Source organism: Chanodichthys erythropterus, chromosome 10 (genome assembly GCF_024489055.1).
Source record: "Chanodichthys erythropterus isolate Z2021 chromosome 10, ASM2448905v1, whole genome shotgun sequence".
NCBI classification, from domain to species: domain Eukaryota; kingdom Metazoa; phylum Chordata; class Actinopteri; order Cypriniformes; family Xenocyprididae; genus Chanodichthys; species Chanodichthys erythropterus.
The window spans coordinates 24,137,002-24,156,121 of record NC_090230.1 but is presented as its reverse complement, the minus strand read 5'-3'; the positions used below and the strand labels follow the sequence as shown (position 1 = coordinate 24,156,121).

Genomic DNA, 19,120 nt, shown 5'->3' with positions numbered 1-19,120 from the left:
CACTGCTGTGACGTTCCTTGTGAGAGACGAGCGCAGCTGCGCGCTCCAGTAACTTTCCACACTCCACAGGCACCGCATGCAATGTTTTTGTCAGGAGACAGGAGTAACAACTGCAGATTATGAGTTTCCTGCGGTGAGTCCGACATAATGAATCCACTAACACAACACAGCGAATGCTGGTGGTAAACACTCGTGTTCCAATACTTGTGCACGAGTTTTGGGAGGCGTTCCCTCGAAATGAGCTGTGAAGGAGAGGGGCTGTTCTTACGCATGCGCTCATTTCAAAAACTCACTAAAGCCGAGTTCAGACTGCACGATTTTCAAAGCAGTCGGGTCACTGTTCTTTTCACACTGCATGACTATCTTGGCCAGCATTCAGTCGCTGCTGTGTTCAAACTGCACGATGGATCGGCGACAGAAGGTTTCACACTGCATGACTTTATAATAGGAAGAATCGCCGACAACTCTGTCTGGCACGCAAACTACGTTTCACAACCAAACACACGCGAGATGTGACAAGGAAACAACGCGATATCACGCAAGACCGGAGTTATTATTATTATTTATAATAATAACTGCTTTATGCCCAGGGCAGAGGATATACAGTGGCATATACTCAGACAGGTCTCAGATGTGTGTACAAGCAAGAAATCTCAAATTAAAATTAAATAATTTTTAATATATATATATATATATATATATATATATATACATATAAATAGATTACATAAAATATATTTCATATAAATAGATTACATAAAAACAACACTTCTTATGAACAGATTCAAATCAACATATCCCTATGTTTTCTTTTTTTAAATGAACCAGAACGAAAGTCAAATGTTAAACAAATGACAGTAAAAAAATTCCCTTAATACCTTTACTTTATCAAGTCAATATAAATAGAAGATAGTTTCAAAGCAGCTTTACAGTGATAACAGGAAATAATTTTGGCTGCACAGCATCTCAAGAAGAAAATGGTATCATTGTCCAGCTTTAGTTCAGTTCCATTGTGAAAATCGTTATTATTAGTTCATTTACATACAGCAGCTCTGGAGAAAACAGTAATGTCATCATCCAGCTCAGTTCAGTTCGCGTACAATGGTGTCGATGCAGGCAGATCAAAACACTGTTGAATATCAAGTTGAATGTCAAGTGTCCCCAACTAAGCAAGCCAGAGGCGACAGCGGCAAGGAACCCAAACTCCAACAGGTGACAAAAATGGAGAAAAAAACCTTGGGAGAAACCAGGCTCAGTCGGGGGACCAGTCCTCCTCTGGCCAACAATGTACAGGTTGTGATTATGATTCATAAATAAATAATCCAGATTCAAAATATTTAATCCAGTTCCATCAGGTTGAAGATTGGATTCCTCATGCTGGTATGCAGACGGGTTTGTTGAGGAACTGTGCAACTGGCTGTCGTGTCGATGAGGCCATCACATCTAGTTGACACAATCTAGCTGATACTTCAGGGCTGCGTTGTCGTCGTGTCTAGGCACAGGTCCTCCATCTGATCTCGATACGGCCCGGATCAGCTGACAGCAGTAACCTCAGGATAAACAGAGAGACTAACATTAGCTTAGATGCTTTTCTTCTTCTGATGTAACGAGTACATCTGGTGTTATAGGAAGTGTTCCCGGTTCCAGCTGACCTAATTTATGAAGCTTAATAATCCTTTAACGGGTGTGAAAATATAAATTTATAAGGTGTTATGTGCATGCCAGGTGATGCGTTTTTAGGTTTAGGTGCCAAATAGGAGAAGGATCTACTGCCTGCGGTTGATTTTGATATTCTAGGTATTATCAGCTGGCCTGAATTCTGAGATCGCAATAAACGTGAAGGACTATAATGCATTAAGAGCTCGCTCAGGTACTGGGGAGCTAAACCATTTAGTGCTTTGTAAGTAATTAACAAGATTTTAAAATCTATACGATGTTTAACAGGAAGCCAATGCAGTGATGACAGAACTGGGCTAATATGGTCATACTTCCATACAACTACTAATCATCCAATTTTGTTTTATCCAATCAGCTATGCATTCCGTTAATTTTGTGACTTGGTAAGTTTCATCAGGGTGCGAAGAAAAATAGGGCTGAGTATCATCAGCGTAAGACCATCCTCATGTTGATCCACAACACTGGAACTGATGACAGTATTACACTAAACCAATGGAAGAGTTGTTGCTTGAATATACCGACTGCAATAAATGCTTTTCCTCTGGCATACTTCCGGATGCAGTGGGATCTGAAAGAAAACATGATGACATTAAAATTTTTGCTTTTGTATGGAGGATGTCTTGACCAAATTAAATGTGCTGCACAAATATTAATATAATATCTAAACCATCTTAAGTCAGTGTGTTTAAAGAGGAAACATATGTGTTTGATTAGAGTTTGGATTGAACTACACGGAAAACTAGATCTTCAGGAACAGTGTTGATCTAAAATAAGGTCTTTATTACACTGGAATATTTGAGTTACTCACCAGAGACAGAAACATTGCAAAACTTGAATGAGTTTTGTCTACTTCTGTTGATCTGTAGTTTATACAGGCCAGAGTCTGTGTTTGTGATGTTTGTGATGGTCAGAGATCCAGTCTGATGATCCAGCTTCAGTCTGCCTCTGAATCTCCCATCAGGACCATGATGTGTAGTGGTCCCTCTGGTCCCTCCTTTGGTTTCAGCTATGACAGTGTCTTTGTCTCCAAACATCCACAGGATCACATCATCTGACTGTAGTTTAGTATCAGAGTTCAGTGTGACGGATTCTCCCTCCATCACTAGCTTTACCTCATCTGTCACAGCAGCACAGAAACAGAAAATAATAAAGAATTTAGATTTTAAAACAAACCACAGTAAAAATCATCTAAACCAATGCTCAGTATCTCATTTGAACTCAACTTTTCATTATATGAATATAAATGTAACTCTTAAGTCAGATGGCTCATTTCCCATGTTTGTTGTGATCTGTGTTTTGGACCATCATTGTATCTTATTCATGTATGATCAGTTACTGTAATATATGTGGCATTAATTCACTAAACCAATAGACATCAGTGAGTTTAATTTTGTTAAATTATGATCAGCATTTTTCATTGTCATTTGTTCTACATTTGACTTTTGTTTGTACCATCAACTCTAGACTTTATATTTTAGTATAAAATAAAACAGGTTTTAATTTTTTATTTTTGTCTGAGTTTTGTCACTATTGTCATTGTTAGGTAACATAAGAGTTCTCTGCAGATCAGAGTGAGGGGCAGAATTATATTTTTATAAATAAACCTAATTATAATAGTTTTATTTCCTTGTGCCAATGTTTTTTGATTGCAAGCAGAATGCTGCCTCTCAGACAGTTGTCAAAGTCAGAGCTCTTCATAGGTCTGACATGAATCCTCAGTGACACACACGGATCTGGTTTAGTCCAGTCTGGTACTGAAGATCATGAATCAATGCCCATCTCAACTGATACTGACCTAGATCAAACTGTACCTTTATATACAGCATTATATTTCAATAGCTGTGCTTAATGCTGCATATATAAGCTATAATTGAACCAAATCAAAGAGAAAAGCCAAAAAACAAGATCAAACTTGAAATCTCATTAGCTTTCTGTATGAAAACAATCACAGAGAGCAGATGAAGGAAAGTATCATTCATTTTGAACGTTTCAGATCAGATGTTAGTGAAACCAGATCACTGAAGGTGAGCAGCAAATACACCCGTTAATAAAGTGAGATTAAATACATAAAGTATATTTGTGTAATTTCATATAGTTAATTATTACAGGTTTGCATAAAATTGTGGGATTGCATTTGACTGTTTTTATTTATTTTGAGGAACACTGAATGTTTTCGTGCAAGTGAGATGATTAAATGCATGTTCACATTTAGTGTAGAACTACAATAACCATCATATTTACACACAGCGCACACAACACCTCTCCACTTTATTTTTCTCAACACGGGGACAGGAGATCTGTCAGTCAATAAATGTGAAAAAGTAACTTTGATTACTAAATTGAAAAAGTAATGCATTACTTGTTACTTGAAAACGTAATCTGATTACGGAACTCAAGTAACAGAGAGAACACAGAGAGAAACAGCACTGTGTTTCACAGCATCACTGGGACTGAGATGTTTGCAATTCATGAATGAACAAAAAACAGTTATTGTCAAGAATAACTATTTGAATTCACATGAATTGTCTGCTAGTCATAGTCCTTCATTGAAATGATTCACTCAGTGTAGAGATAAAACAAAATCATTATTACATTGAAAGATTTGAGTTTCTCACCAAAGACAGAAACACTGAATCTCTTGAATGAGGGTTTTCCACTTCCACTGATCTTCAGTTTATATTCTCCAGAGTCTGTGGTTCTGGTGTTTGTGATGGTCAGAGATCCAGTCTGATGATCCAGCTTCAGTCTGTCTTTGAATCTCCCATCAGGACCATCATATATAAAGTTATCTCCTCTTTTGATTTTAGCTATAGGAGAATTTCCAAACATCCACAGAATCTGATCATCTGTCTGTAGTTCAGCATCAGTGTTTAGGGTGACATCCTCTCCTTTAAGCAATGATAGTGGCGTCACTGTATCTGTATCAGAAGCACACAGAAACAGAGAAACGCAGAAATTAGAACAAGAACAGCAGAAATGATCAAAATGGTCATTCACTCCAAATCTCTCACCTACTCAGTGCCTGATCATTAAACCCTCTAAACAGCAAACAGTGAACATCACAAGAGAAACCAGCCTGAGGTTAAAGCTGGTCTTCCATCCTGACCAGCCCAAAATGACTCTAAAATCAGCCCATAGACCAGGCTGGGAGACCAGCTAAGACCATGTTACCAGCTTCAACAGGCCAGGAAAACTATTGTCCCCCAGAAGACTACAAAATAGTCATACAGTACACACACACACACACACACACACACACAAATACATATACACACAGTTTGATAAAACGATTTGAAACCTGGGGCCAGAAACCAGTTGCACCAGCTGTGTGCAAGTTACTACTTAGCATAATTTTGACGTAAAGAGGCACCAAGTTACAACTTGCACACTAGTAAATATTTTTGAGTTGCACCATTAATCTTAGTTAAAACATGACTCTTTGATCAGATATCTAAACTAAATATTTACAGAAACGTCCAATCAAGAGTAATGTTTGGAATAAAATATCAGACAGACTGAACTGCACCAGTAAGCTCTTGTTTTACCTGACAGACTTCAATCATTATATATGATAAAGATGACATTTACACTCCAAATCATTATGTATATATAAAAAATTAATTAATTTTTTAGTGTCTCTTCAACATGAACCCGTCCTAACATCCTCTGTGTGCAACGGTCCATGCTGTGCATATCAAATAAATTCAGTCATAATCAATAAATGTAATTTCTTATTTTTTTGTATCAGTACTTGTTTATTGATCCTTATTAATTTTGTTTCAAATACAGTTTATGAATGATATTTACATATAAAATTACCTATGTTATTGATGATTTAGCAGCATCATATTTAATGGAAATTTTATAAGGCAAAATAACTTAGAATGAAGAATAAACTGAACCTCACAGCATTTCAACACAACTTCTGCCCATGTATTTCTAGGCTGATATTGGATTATTAAAGGTAAACATCATATTATGCGTATTATATGCATTACTCTACGAAAAGCTTATGACCTACTTGCTACATGCCTTAAGAACCAAACCTGGTCCACGTGTAATCCACATGTACCAGATCTGGAACTATGTTGCTGTCTGGGAATGGTACAACCAAATAAACTACAGAGTTGGTTACAAACTAGCTAGTAGTCTTCTCCTCTAGTGTGGACTTTACGTTACAAGTAAGAACTTATGAACGACTGGTGCAACCCGACCCAGTTGCATAAACTGTCCTGAAAACTAGTCTGACCAACTACCAGTTCCTGTTTCGGATTCAAATTAGACCGATCAGCCTTTTTATGTAATTGACTTAGAAAAGTTATGACCAGTCTTGAAGAAAAAATTAGATGACTAAATTGTAAGACTAATTTAAGGAGTTTATGTAACCGGCCACCTGTGAACATTTTTCCCAGACAGCACCAGTGTGGCCCAGATCTGATACATGTGGATTACACTCAGACCAGATGTGGGCCAGATCTGGGCCAACACTATGTTGCTGTCAGAGTTATACCTTTAAACTCTAACATAGTCTAGCAAAGCTTGTTGTTTTTCCCTTACTTGTATCAGCCATACTATTATGCAGTTTACGTATCAGTTTAGAGATCTTGTGGCGATAGCAAATCCCAACAGCTGCAAGCACCATCATCAGGACAACACCAACAACAATCCCTGCTATTTTACCTGAAGACAGACCTGGTACTGTAATGATAAAGAGAGACAGTCATTAGTGTCAGTGAATGAGTCTGACTAAAACACTTTGGAAAACTGCATTTGGCTAAAACATAGTGCATATGAATCTGATTCTGTTTAAGATGAATAATGAGCCTCTAATATTTTGAAACATGCCAGCGGTATTAAAGCATTTACTCAGATGTCATGGGCTCTGACATGTTAAATTCTTCATTTAACTTTAGGATTGTTTATAGAGCTCTGATTACCTTTCACCGACTTGATGGACTCACCACTGACAGTAACATTGACTCTCAGGTGTCTGTTGCTGTTGATCTGCACTTCATAGAGTCCAGAGTCTGAGGTTTTGCATTTGGTGATGGTCAGAGATCCAGTCTGGTTATGAAGCTGCAGTCTGTCTCTGAATCTTTCATTATCACCATCATAGAACTGTTGGGCCAACGAGGACTGGTTTATATAGATTCCAGCTAGGATAGTGTCACCAAACATCCACATAATGAAATCATCTGTCTGTATTTCAGTGAGACTAGTGTCTAGAGTGACAGAATCTCCCTCCATCACCGACACTGTCCTCATTTCACCTATAACAACAAACATACGAAAAACAGAGAATGAAATGCATACAGGAAGATTAAACAAATATTGCAGATAAAAATGCTCACTAATAAAGAGAAGGAAGAGAAATTTGATCATAAGATCAAGTGATTGTGTGGGTCTGATGTATAACTGTTGTCTCTACGCGAAATTGGCACTGAAGGGGCGTACTTCAAAATAAATTTTACAAACAAGCAGTCCCTGCTAAAGTGATGAAACAAACTAACATGCTTCCACACACACACACACGCATCAACATATCTCTTGCATGAGAAGACTTTCTTTTATGGGGAAAGGTGTGGCCTCCAAATTAGTCAACATGAAATCAAAATTATGGAACATTGCAATATTTATTCTAAATAATTTATCCATATGCATCATTCATTATTTGATTTACATTTACATGCACCCTCATGATCTTTATTCTAAATAGTTTCCCCTCCCATCTGCAGCGACATCTCTTTTCTGATAACGAGGGCGGGGCAACCTGTCACTCACAAGAGATCCACCAATAGCAATCCACAACCATCCAATTCCCCTGATTCGAAACAAATGGTTCGTAAAGCTTCGAAGCTTCATGAATCAGTGTTTTGAAATCGCCCATCACTAGTTATTGTAAAATAAAGTCGCTATTTTGTTATTTTTGGCACACAGACAGTATCCTCGTTGCTTTATAATATTAAAGTTGAACCACCGTAGTCACATGAACTGATTTAAATATGTTTTCTGGGCATTGAAAAAGAGAGCCTTATTGCTGGCGATGCAGGCCTCACTGAGCAACTAAAATATCTTAATTTATGTTCCAAAGATGAACGAAGGTCTTATAGGTGTGGAGCGACATGAGGGTGAGTAATAAATGACAGAATTTTCATTTTTGGGTGAACTAACCCTAATCTAAGCCCTATCTGTGACACAAGAGACAAGCTACTCACCGCTGACAGTCACACTGAATGACTTGTGTATGGTGTGTCCACTGCTACTGATGATGTCGACTTCATAAAATCCAGAGTGTTCGGTTCTGATGTTCCTGATGGTCAGAGATCCAGACCAATAGTCCAGCTGTAGTCTGTGTTTGAATCTCTCATCAGGACCATCGTGTTTAGAGATGTTTCTATTCTTTTTATTGATTTCAGCTACAGGAGGGTGTTGATGTTCAAACCTCCACCGTATCACATCATCTCTCTGTATTTCAGTAAGATCAGTGTTTAGAGTGACTGAATCTCCCACCATTACTGACACTGACTTCACTGGATCAACAGGCAGAGCTGGAAAAGAAACAGAAATAGTTACTGCAACTGTTCAGATCATCACTGGTCCAAAAGCACATTTCAGTTCTTGAAGATCATAAAGAACAGAAAACTTCTAAAAGAAAATGTGTTCATAAAGTAATTCCTCACTCTTGTATGACTTGCGCTTGTCAATGAGGCGAAGTTGGTTAGCGAAGTTATGATTCCATGACTAAATAATCACATCTGCTATATGTATGGTCATTTCCAGGCATATGAGAACTAGAGCAGACACTAATTACAACATTTACAAACTGGTACTCACCACTGACACTGAATATCTTGTTTAGAGTATGTCCGCTGGTTGCTTCATAACGTCCAGAGTGTTCAGTTCTGATGTTTCTGATAGTGAGATCTCCAGTTTGATTGTCCAGTTTCAGCCGGCCTCTGAAACTTTGATGAAGAGCTTCATCATCTATAAAGCTCTTATTGGCTCCTCTGTTGATCTGAGCTATGCGGACGCCTTTAGCTCCAAATCTCCACTCTAACACATCATCTTTCCCAATTTCAGTGAGATCAGTGTGTAAAGTGACCGAATCTCCCTCCACCACTGACACTGAATCACCAAACACACCTGCAGATAAAAAGGAACAATTAGACAGACAAAAAATAGATACAATTATAAACAGACTTATGTGCCCTCCAGAAGCTTGTGGTGTCATCATTTCGTCAACACTTGACCTATTAATACTAACACTTACTATTCTATTTCTATGCTATTTTTAATTTAAAAATGTTTGCAACATGTACTGGGCTAGAATAACTGGGACTGGTCACAGCACCTACATATTGCTGCTTTATTTTTGGTTTATTTATTTTTTATCTCTTTTATCTTAAATACAGTAATTCAATTGTTTGTTCATGTTCACAGTGCATTAACAAATGTTAATACAACTTTTGATTTGAATAATGTATTGGTAAATGATTAATTAACATTAAATAAGGTTAATAAATGCTGTAGAAGTGTTGTTCATTACTTAGTTCAGTACAACAACAACTAAAATAGTTAATTTATGTTACCAATGAAACTTTTTTGAAACTTTTTGAATACACAGACATTACCACAAATGTGTTACAAACAACTATCCTCAATCTTCCCTACTTGCAAGAAATAAACCACCTTTGAACCCATCTTAACAAACATTAACATCGTGCCCTTTAAATGGCGAGTAAATGTAGCTATCAAGGTCAGGAAACTGTTCGTGCCTTAAATGCTACTAAAATACAGTTCATTTATTAGGAAACTGTGTGAATAACAATATGAAATTAATGAAAATAAACTGGGATTTTACAAAGTAAGTTAATACTAAACCGTTCAAGAAATAAAAATAATCTTACCGTCAAAGACAATATAGAACACAAAGAACAATAATATGTTCGTCATATTTCTGTGGATGTCAGTAAAATATCAATATACGAACATACGAAGATGATAGGCTGTTATTTGTAATAATCTGCGCTGCTGTGTCGTTGTCAGTACGTTGTTCCCGAGGCGATTGATAGACAAAATCACTGAAAACTCGACTGAAGATCGACAGAAAACTTCATGCCGACTGCTGATGAATTTATTTGATTAGCCAATATCTGCTATCTGTCATTAAAAGCAAAAAAGGGCCGAATTCTCCGTGACACTCGATTTATAGGTACAGTCAGGGGCGGCTCCAGGATCAGTGCCAGTGGATATTCCCAATCCCAAGTATCATTGAAACTATCATAAAAACAACACGTGACATGCGAGGGCCAGTCAGGGCAAGTACACCTGTCCGCAGCCTGCATAACTGGGCGGGGCTACACCTGTCACTCCGCCCCATGCCTACTCTGATTTGCTCAATCGTCATTCATAGGCAAACACGATAGAAAGGCCCTGTCTCAAATGGCACCCTAAACACTTCATACGAGTCCGACTCCGCACTTTAATGACATAATCCCCCCAGCCAGTGGCGTGCCAGCACAGTTTTATATGGTATAATGTTCATCAAACGTTCTTTCAACTTAATGTTGATTTAAAATTCAACATTCTTGGAACGATGATTCGAAACATTCCATAGAACATAAAATGTCCAGTTTCCTTAATGTTAGTAGAATGTTATTTAAAGGTTATTATGATGTTCCTGAAACATTCTTTCAATCATTCAAACACCTGCTGTGAACAAACACTGAAAGAAAGAGAAATAAGAACACAAACTACAACTTTCTTCAGCCACAGCCTTAGATGAACTGAAGATAAAAGACATTAAATCTCTGAAGATCTGATTCATTAACTCCACAAACAGCATTACCAGCTTCACTTATTACTAACCAGACTGACTTTACTTCTGTCACATGTCTACAGACGATCTTATTGAGAATTACCAGAGATCTAGATGTTGACGTCTTATTGAAAATGTTTCTTTGAGCTCTTGACCCTTGACTTTTGTTGAGTTGCTTCTTTATCAGCAACTGTAGGTGTTTACAGAAAACATTTTTGATAAAGCAGATCAACATGTTTGTTTTAATAACAGACGAATGATTGCCTATTTGAAAGTGAACATAAAAAAAAATTGTTAAATTCAGCATGTCATCACAGCTTTTCCCCTGCAGAGAGCAGAATGACTGTTACTGTGACCAGCTCAGGTTGTGAAATCTGCTGTGGTCTCAGTCATTGACATCTGTGCAGAGATGTGGTTTGAGCTGTTATTTGATGGATGTGGCATGCGTGCGCATGTAGACTTCCTAAACCATGATATGAAACTATTAATAACACAGTGATAATAGACTATCCAGAGTATGAATTTACTAAAACTATAGTAGGCCTGTGTTTGTGTATTTTTTTACTAACCAGCTTTCACCATATCTTACTGCTGTAGATGAGATCATTTCAATGATGTGTTTGGATTAGGGTGGTCAGTTTTGGATGCAGATTAGATGGTGAAAATAAGTGTATTAAATGAAAAAGGTAGAGATGACTAGAAGTCACATGACTGCAATGTGCCCAGTGTTACTGTTAATTATGTTTGAAATATGTTAATAAATCAGATTTTAGCAGCACCATATGTTACTATACTCAATATTATGCAATCCAGTCCAAAATTGTATGTCTACAACATCATTATCCACACACACTCTTTGAGAAACCCACATCCCCCTACTCTCTCTCTCTCTCTCTCGCTCTTTCACACACGCAAACACACACACTCTCAGACTCGCACTCGGTCTATTCTGAAATAGTATTACTCCTGTGTATCTCTACAAGACTTTCCTTCACATTACAACGTTTTCAGATAATCTTTGCAAACATCTTGAGTGAGACATCTTAATTTCAGGAAATGTTTCACTCATTTGTTTTTTGCTGTTTTTGCTTTTGGTGTTTGGCTGGTAAGTTATAATACGTTTTTAAGGTTTAAATTTATATCACTGTGAAATCTAGTCTGGATCAGGTTTGTGATCTCACTGCTGTGTGAATATGATGTTCTACTTACTCAAGCTGTATGAATATGCAGAATATGCTGCTGAACATAAACCGTTGCAACCGTTACAAGTTGAAAGCTCAAAAGCATGCAGGTTTAATCAAGTGTGATCGGTTTTGAGTTTTAAACTTTTCTTCATTAAGAACTTCAGTGTGTGACTGAGAAACTGACTCTGTTCTTCAGGTGTGTTTGGTGATGCAGTGAAGTCAGTGTCAGTGATGGAGGGAGATTCAGTCACTCTAAACACTGATACTGAACTACAGACGGATGATGTGATACAATATCGGTTTGGATCCAAAAACTCTCTTATAGCTACAATCAACAGAGGGACTGGAATCTTCTCCACACAAGATGAGAGATTCAGAGACAGACTGAAGCTGGATCATCAGACTGGATCTCTGACCATCATGAACATCACAGACACAGACTCTGGAGGATATCAAATCAGGGCAAAGATCATATACAGATTCAGCGTTGCTGTCTATGGTTAGTATACACTACAAATTAGTGTTTTTGGCACATTATTTGTCATAATTTGTTTTCCAGTAATACTGCAAAATGATTTTGTGCATCTTTGCTTTATATTTGCATATATTTGAATATGTGTATCAGTGGGTTGTTAAACACAGTTTTTAAGTTTAGGTCTTAGGCCTGTTTTGTGCTACATATGTGTGATTTATTTTTAACTCGGAGCTCAAGCCATGCTTCGGGTTCGAGCTTCCTCTGTGGTCAGCAAGCCAAGTTTGTTTTACTATTAAACTTTAAGACTGAATGGGCAGGTGAACCTATAACCTGGTTGCAGTTGTAAGAAGAAAAACTGGATGGATATCAGCTTTGATGTTTTCAATATTTAGGTTTGCCATTTTTAAAAACATTTAAGAAAAAAAGGGTTTAAAATTGTACCTTTAGGGGTACAATGAATCCTACAATGAATCCCCATTAAAGAATAGTTCAACCAAAAATAAAAATTGTCACCAAATTGATTCATTTCTTTTCTTTCATAAAACACAAAAGGAGATGTTTTGTGCAGTGTTCATACTGCTCTTTTCTATAAAAGCATACAGTGACCAGGGGCCAAAACTAGAACACGATAAATCTAGTCCAAATGTGCTAGTCCTGTGAACTATATTCAAAGGTAATATGATATATGATAGTGTGAGGCATAAAATGAGTTAGCATTATAGAGCTTTTACAGCAGCGGAAGGTGAGATTTTCAGTGGATTATTACCTCATACACTGAAGAAATGGTAACATCTAAATGAACCTGATTTATTCAAATCTAAAATACTATTTAACATAACTGATTCTACCTAATTACATTGATTTATACCAACAAAACTAATTTAATGGGTCACATCAGGAAGGCTCTTTAAGATAACACTTGCAGGCTATCATTTATTATTATTATTCTCTTGTGTCTTTCAGCTCGTCTGCCTGTTCCTGTCATCAGCAATAACTCTTCATCTGCATCATTAACTTCAAATTGTTCATTGGTGTGTTCAGCTGTGAATGTGAGTCATGTGACTCTCTCCTGGTACAAAGGAAACAGTTTATTGTCCAGCATCAGTGTGTCTGATCTCAGCATCAGTCTCTCTCTACCTCTGGAGATTGAGTGTCTGGATGATTCGTACAGCTGTGTGGTGGCTTATTCATTCACCAACTTGACTACACATCTCAACAACACTGATTTCTGTCAGCCATGCTCAGGTAGGCTACATCAGACATTGATTGATTATTGTAATCATTGATTGAGCTGCGCTTTGTTGATCATCTTCAGCTACATTATGTACATTTGTTCTCACTGCAGAGCAAATGGGTGGAGCTTACGTCTAGGTCCTCCTCGCTAGACATCCAGTGAGGAGGAGCAAATGTAATTTGGGCCTAATCGGTGGAGCCAGAATATCCAAACACACCCTAACCCTACAACTCTATTCTTCCACCCCATTAGACGTCATTTGACTCTGCAGTGAGTACTATTTGTCATGTCGCGTTGCAACAATTTGAAACTGCCTTTCTACTACTGCACATGACACTATGGCCGTTGGACTGGAAGTCATTCATTCATAGCCGCCTTTCCACTGCACATGACAAAGGCCCTGTCCCAAATGGCACACTTATGCACTTTCCGTGTTGTGGACTTACAATGGCTGCCGCATACGCGCATCCACTAAGTCCATGAGACCGTATGGGTGTCCCATTTGTCAACTTTAGGCTTCAGGAGGGTGCTCGCGAGCGCCCCCTTTGCGGCCAATATTCGCCCTCGATGCGCACTTTTGCTGAGCCCGCACTGGTGCAAACTCCACTGCAGACTTGTTCCCGACAGTCAAAGCGATGTTACATCACAAAAGTGTGTACTCGTAGGAAGGCCGTGACTGTTTAGGGTGCCATTTGGGACAGGGCCAAACTACAGCCATTGGAATGAAAGTCATTTATTTGCTATTCGTTCAATTCTCCACATGCTTTGTAAATACAAAAAAAAACATGCATAAAAACACCTTTTACAAACACATTGCAGATGATTTATTGAAAGTATAATGCATCAAATGCAATGAACTAATCATCTAATAAGATTAAATATCAAGTGTTTGTGATGTGTTCCTTTTATCAATTTTCAGGGCTTGTTTTGTTTGTTCCAGGCCAAAACAGGCCAATAATAGACTGTTAACTATTATTCCTTTTAATTATACTAATGTCTAATTAAAACATGTAAAAATATAAACGAGGCCCTATTTGCGGCACGCTGTCGACGCTGACCAGATGTGATGTAATCCAATGTACATTTACATTTACATTTATTCATTTGGCAGACGCTTTTATCCAAAGCAACTTACAAGTAAGGAATACAACAAGCGAGTCGTCATGAGGCAAATAGACACAAGAAGTGCTCACAATACAAGTTTTAGGCAGTGCTCAGAGTATCATAAGCTACAATAGAGAGGGATAAAAGAAAGTGAAAGGATAGGTATAGGAATTTTATTTTTTTTTTAGGGTGAGGATAAGTGCCCAAAAAGATGAGTTTTCAGCTGTCTTTTGAATATTGCTAAAGATTCTGCATTCCGGATGAAGAATCCCTGGCAATATTCAAAAGACACTTCTTGTGTCTATTTGTAAGAAGTGCACTTCACAATACTTTTTGTTTAACTTAAAGAAACGAATGATGAATGAATGATGACTTACTAGTGTTGCTTTGGTCTTCCTAAACAGCCGCTTGTGGCACCTGCTGGTGAAAAGACTAACAGCAGATGGAGATCATGCATCGGCACTCTACTGCTTTTCCTGCAAGTTCCCGGATGTGAAATGTTGAATTTTCTGCCGAATTTGAACCACTGAATTTGTGGAAGCGAATTTGTAAAGCGAAATAAAATGGACTGAAAATTGATAGTCGAATTTTATAGGTTGTATTTTTAAACAGAATTAATATTTTGGAAGTGAAATCTGAAAGGTGAATATGAATTATTGAATTTTTAATAATGAAAATGTGTGTGAAATATTTTTAATTGAAATATTCACAACTTAAATATACGACCATGTTGAATTTCAGCCCATAAAAATGCAAGCCTTAAAAATACAGTGCATCAAAATGCAAGTACAGCTAATGTAATGCATTTTTTTTTTTTCAATTAGTGCAATTCAACAAGCTTTTTATTTCAAAAACATTTGGCATTAATTTACTTCCATACAAGTCACAGCTCGATGGTCAGGCCGTATAGTGTGCGAGCACAAAAATCATGAGCTTTTGCTTTACATTGCATGCGATATACATGGATGCACAGTGAGATTTGGTATTTAACAAAAACATTGCTGAAATCACACAGTGTATGCCTGGCTTAAGGTACACTGAGACAAGAGAGAATTAGCTTCTCTCCCACGATCATAATGAAAGTTCTGTATGACTCACCACTAGAGGGCGAATTCCAACACTCACGTCCAAAAGTCGTGAGCAGCTACCAAGTGTGAAATGGAGCCGCGGTATCAAGGTCCCGCCCACATTCCCTCAGAATCAGTTAGTGCAGTTTATCTGAATACTTAGTGTGTCTCACGTCCCATTAGATTACATGGACAGGGCGGAGTTTATGACCTATACTGGGACCAGCCTCCTGGGAGTTTCCGCTGAACTGGTTTGACGTATTTGGACATGGGCATAGCTTCTGACATCACACTTGGATGTTTGTCAGTTTAGGATGTCCACCGCAGACTGCAGTGAGACGCTTTTCACTTTATTGCGTAGCTGGGCAAGACTACATCCTGTCACCAATGGTCACTGTCTCCAGAAATCACCAGCTCTCCATTGAAATTAATGAAAATAATTGTGTTGCTTTGTTGCTGGATGTCGTTTGCAGTGTGAACGCAGTTGTATGTGCTATGATTACAATGGGATCTATTGTCTTTAGTCACGTTGAGTTGTGCCGCTCGCATCTGTTGTAAACAGTGTCAAAGCATGTTTGAGTGTTTATTGAAATGCAAAATTCCATCTCTGTGTTGTTCTTACCTTCCTTCAGAATGTATCCATTGTTGTGGTTCTACTGAAGCTGTGATCCGATTGGCTCTCTCTGCTCTGGTGGGCGTGGCTACTGTTGCTGTGCTGGTTTATGACATCAGACCCAGAAAAGATGAACAGCAGAGAAGATCAAACCCTCACGCTGATTAACCATATTCTCATGCCAGACACCAGGGTGATATTAACAAAATAATATGTCAATAAGTAAGGGATAATATACAGTCAGCCAGACATGATCACAAAATAAACCTAGACAGAGTGACAGGGAGTCCAATATTTATTATACAAGTTAACACATGAAACATTGGTCTGGAGTTTGAATGACTTTGTTAACTACAATCAGTTGTCAGTCCTGTTTTTTGAGTCATTAATATGGTTGCATTCACACACATGTTGCTATAATGTTTGCTTCTCATGATATTACATTTGAATAAGGATTTCATTGCAATAATATAATTATTGCTATTTGCTACAGAGGTGATCAGTAAAAAAAACACATTTGAAAATTTCACTCTGAATAGCTAGCGGAGCATATATTTTATTTATTACTTTTTTCATTAAAATGTTGTCTTTGTATCTTGTGTGATGTGTGTTTGTGTTCTCTTTCAGAAATTTAAAGAATAAGATGAGGTGGAGTATGAATTCACACCTATAGTTCCTTGGTCTTGAGCTGATATAATATGAACACCCCAAATGATCTCAGACCCACTTAAAAGCACCCACAGACAACTCAGGGTACACTGTAAAAAAAGTCAGTAAAATATACAGCAAAACACCGTCAAATTCCAACGGTAATGGAGCGTAAAACCAAAAACTTCCTTTTACTGTATTAAATAGATTGAATAACCGTTAATTGTGAGACTGGATAAAACTTTGTTTTTTACTGTAATAAAATGTTGAAATTATAAATATTTTCTGTGGAAACAAATAAATATGCATACATTTTACAATTAAATATTGTAATGTTGAAAATGTCTAAAAACCTTAGATTTTATGGTATTATTTGAGTAAAACTACATCTTTTGGGGTTGTGCACATTGGAATTCACAGTATAAATCTGTAGATTTTTAAGCAAACAAAAACATTCATTTTTACAGAAGCAAGATGTTAAAAAATCCCACTAAACACTGGACGTCAGATAGACATGCAGATCATGTCTATATTAGGTCCGTCGGTCCATGACCATTTCTGAACATCTATTCGACGTCCAAACTACACTAGACATTGTTTTTGTTCCTATTTGTCTTTCGTTCATCCTCTTTGTTTCAGTGCACATAAAAACCACAGTTGCCAAAGTGTGATTCATCTTGCTTTATCTGTTTACCACTAGCACACGCTGATGACTTTAATTCTTCTGTACTTAGAGAATTATCTTACAGGATTGCTGAAATCGCACAGTCTGCAGCAGGCATTACAAAGAGATGATAACTGTATAATTTTTTTTAAAAATGGGTGAACAGGGATCATTTTAACAACATTGTCATCTGACACCTAATGTACTGAGGTTATTTGCAGTGAATTGAATGTCATACTGCTCCGTTTGAGTCAAACTGAAACCTGCTGTGGTCTCATGCCTTTAGTTCTGGAAAGAAATGTGGTTTGATCTGTTGGTGGACAAACAGCTTGTGCATGAGTGTTTGTCTGGATGTTTGTTCAGGTGTGTCAGTGATGTGTAACAGTGTGTTTGTTTTTATGTCCTGCTAATTTTATTCTCAGAGTTTGAATTCCTCTTTACACCAAACAGTTCTGTGAAATAAAGTACTGAATCCAATGTTGATGTTTGACAAAAAAAAAAAAAATCTCAAATCAAATTGTGAGATTATACCGTGTGAAATATGAAAACACCACATACTTTGTGTCTGTGAAATATTAATTGATTAATAGATACGCAGCTCGCTATATCTATGAGCGGATATAATCATGCTGTGATTCTGCAGACAATAGAGTCAGTAAGAGACGTTCTTGATTTTCACACTTAGTCCCCACATCCTGTGCTGTTCTTTTTGAAGCACATACCCTGTTTTGGTCAGTCAACATCTGGGAGTAGCGTTAAGGTTAATTACACTGTATAATTTACTAAAAACATTTATGGTATCATGCACGTGTCTGATGCTTGTTTGGTTACACTTTTTTTTACAGTGCTGTAGATACATTGTAATTACTCAAATAAGTACTGCGTACTATTAATTAACTACAGTTAGTAGTGTTACAGTTAGGGTTAGGGTTTGGTTTAGAGTTAGTTACTTGTAATTATGAATAATTTACTGTTATTACTATAGTATACATGTAGTAATGTGTAACTATGGCACTGTAAAATAAAGTGTTACCATTTATTTTGTTTCCATCAGTTTTGGGGAGTTACAGACAGTAGCCATATGTGCCAAAAGGATAGAAAAAAAGGTTTGTTAAAGAACTCAAGAACGCACAAACACACAAAACAGTTTTCTATGAACACAAATGAATGAGAACTAAAGAGGAACTTAAATAGACAAGGTGATGAACTGATTACAGGCAGGTGTATCATTAATGAATGTCCATGGTGACAAACGGCTGGTGGGAAACTAAAACAAAGGAAACAAATAAAACTAAAAGTCCATGAAAAAGAATCTAACTGAACATAATGGTGACAGTAGCAAAGCTATTAACAAACTAGTGTAGTAGTGTACTTCAGTAGTGTAGTGCTGCCACCCAAAGGCTAAATGCAGTCACTACACATTTAATAAAAATATAAAGACTGATATGTTTTGTTATTGATGAGTTTTTTTTTTGTGGGTATATAGTGTGATAATGGAGAAATTAGTTATAATGTCATGTGACTGATCATTCCATATTAAAACTTCTTCCAGCATACAAAGTAAAACTTTTTAAGAGCCTCCAAAAATCTGTGACTGGGTGAACCTTGCTTTTGTTCACATAATGGTTCAGTTACA

The 19,120-nt window shown here is 37.3% G+C and overlaps 2 protein-coding genes across 4 annotated transcripts; one reads left to right on the top strand and one right to left on the bottom strand.

Moving 5' to 3' along the window:
* Positions 1–658: 658 nt before the first annotated feature.
* On the bottom strand, positions 659–9,949 carry LOC137027965 (uncharacterized). Of its 2 annotated transcripts, none has more exons than XM_067396613.1 (8): positions 9,585–9,949; positions 8,512–8,820; positions 7,893–8,225; positions 6,639–6,947; positions 6,235–6,375; positions 4,293–4,595; positions 2,486–2,794; positions 659–2,245 (listed from the first exon to the last, which is right to left on the bottom strand). In XM_067396613.1, the coding sequence occupies exons 1-8, from the start codon at positions 9,628–9,630 to the stop codon at positions 2,157–2,159; spliced, it is 1,839 nt and encodes a 612-aa protein (XP_067252714.1). In that variant the 5' UTR covers positions 9,631–9,949; the 3' UTR covers positions 659–2,156. The 2 variants fall into 2 exon arrangements, with proteins under 2 accessions (XP_067252714.1, XP_067252712.1); XM_067396611.1 differs by having other exon boundaries at positions 6,615–6,947; positions 9,585–9,948.
* A 1,484-nt stretch (positions 9,950–11,433) lies between these two features.
* LOC137027992 (uncharacterized) lies at positions 11,434–16,714 on the top strand. 2 transcript variants are annotated; one of them, XM_067396664.1, is made up of 4 exons: positions 11,434–11,600; positions 11,876–12,178; positions 13,118–13,399; positions 16,192–16,714. In XM_067396664.1, the coding sequence occupies exons 1-4, from the start codon at positions 11,552–11,554 to the stop codon at positions 16,338–16,340; spliced, it is 783 nt and encodes a 260-aa protein (XP_067252765.1). In that variant the 5' UTR covers positions 11,434–11,551; the 3' UTR covers positions 16,341–16,714. The 2 variants fall into 2 exon arrangements, with proteins under 2 accessions (XP_067252765.1, XP_067252766.1); XM_067396665.1 differs by lacking the exon at positions 16,192–16,714 and adding an exon at positions 14,897–14,958.
* Positions 16,715–19,120: the final 2,406 nt, after the last annotated feature.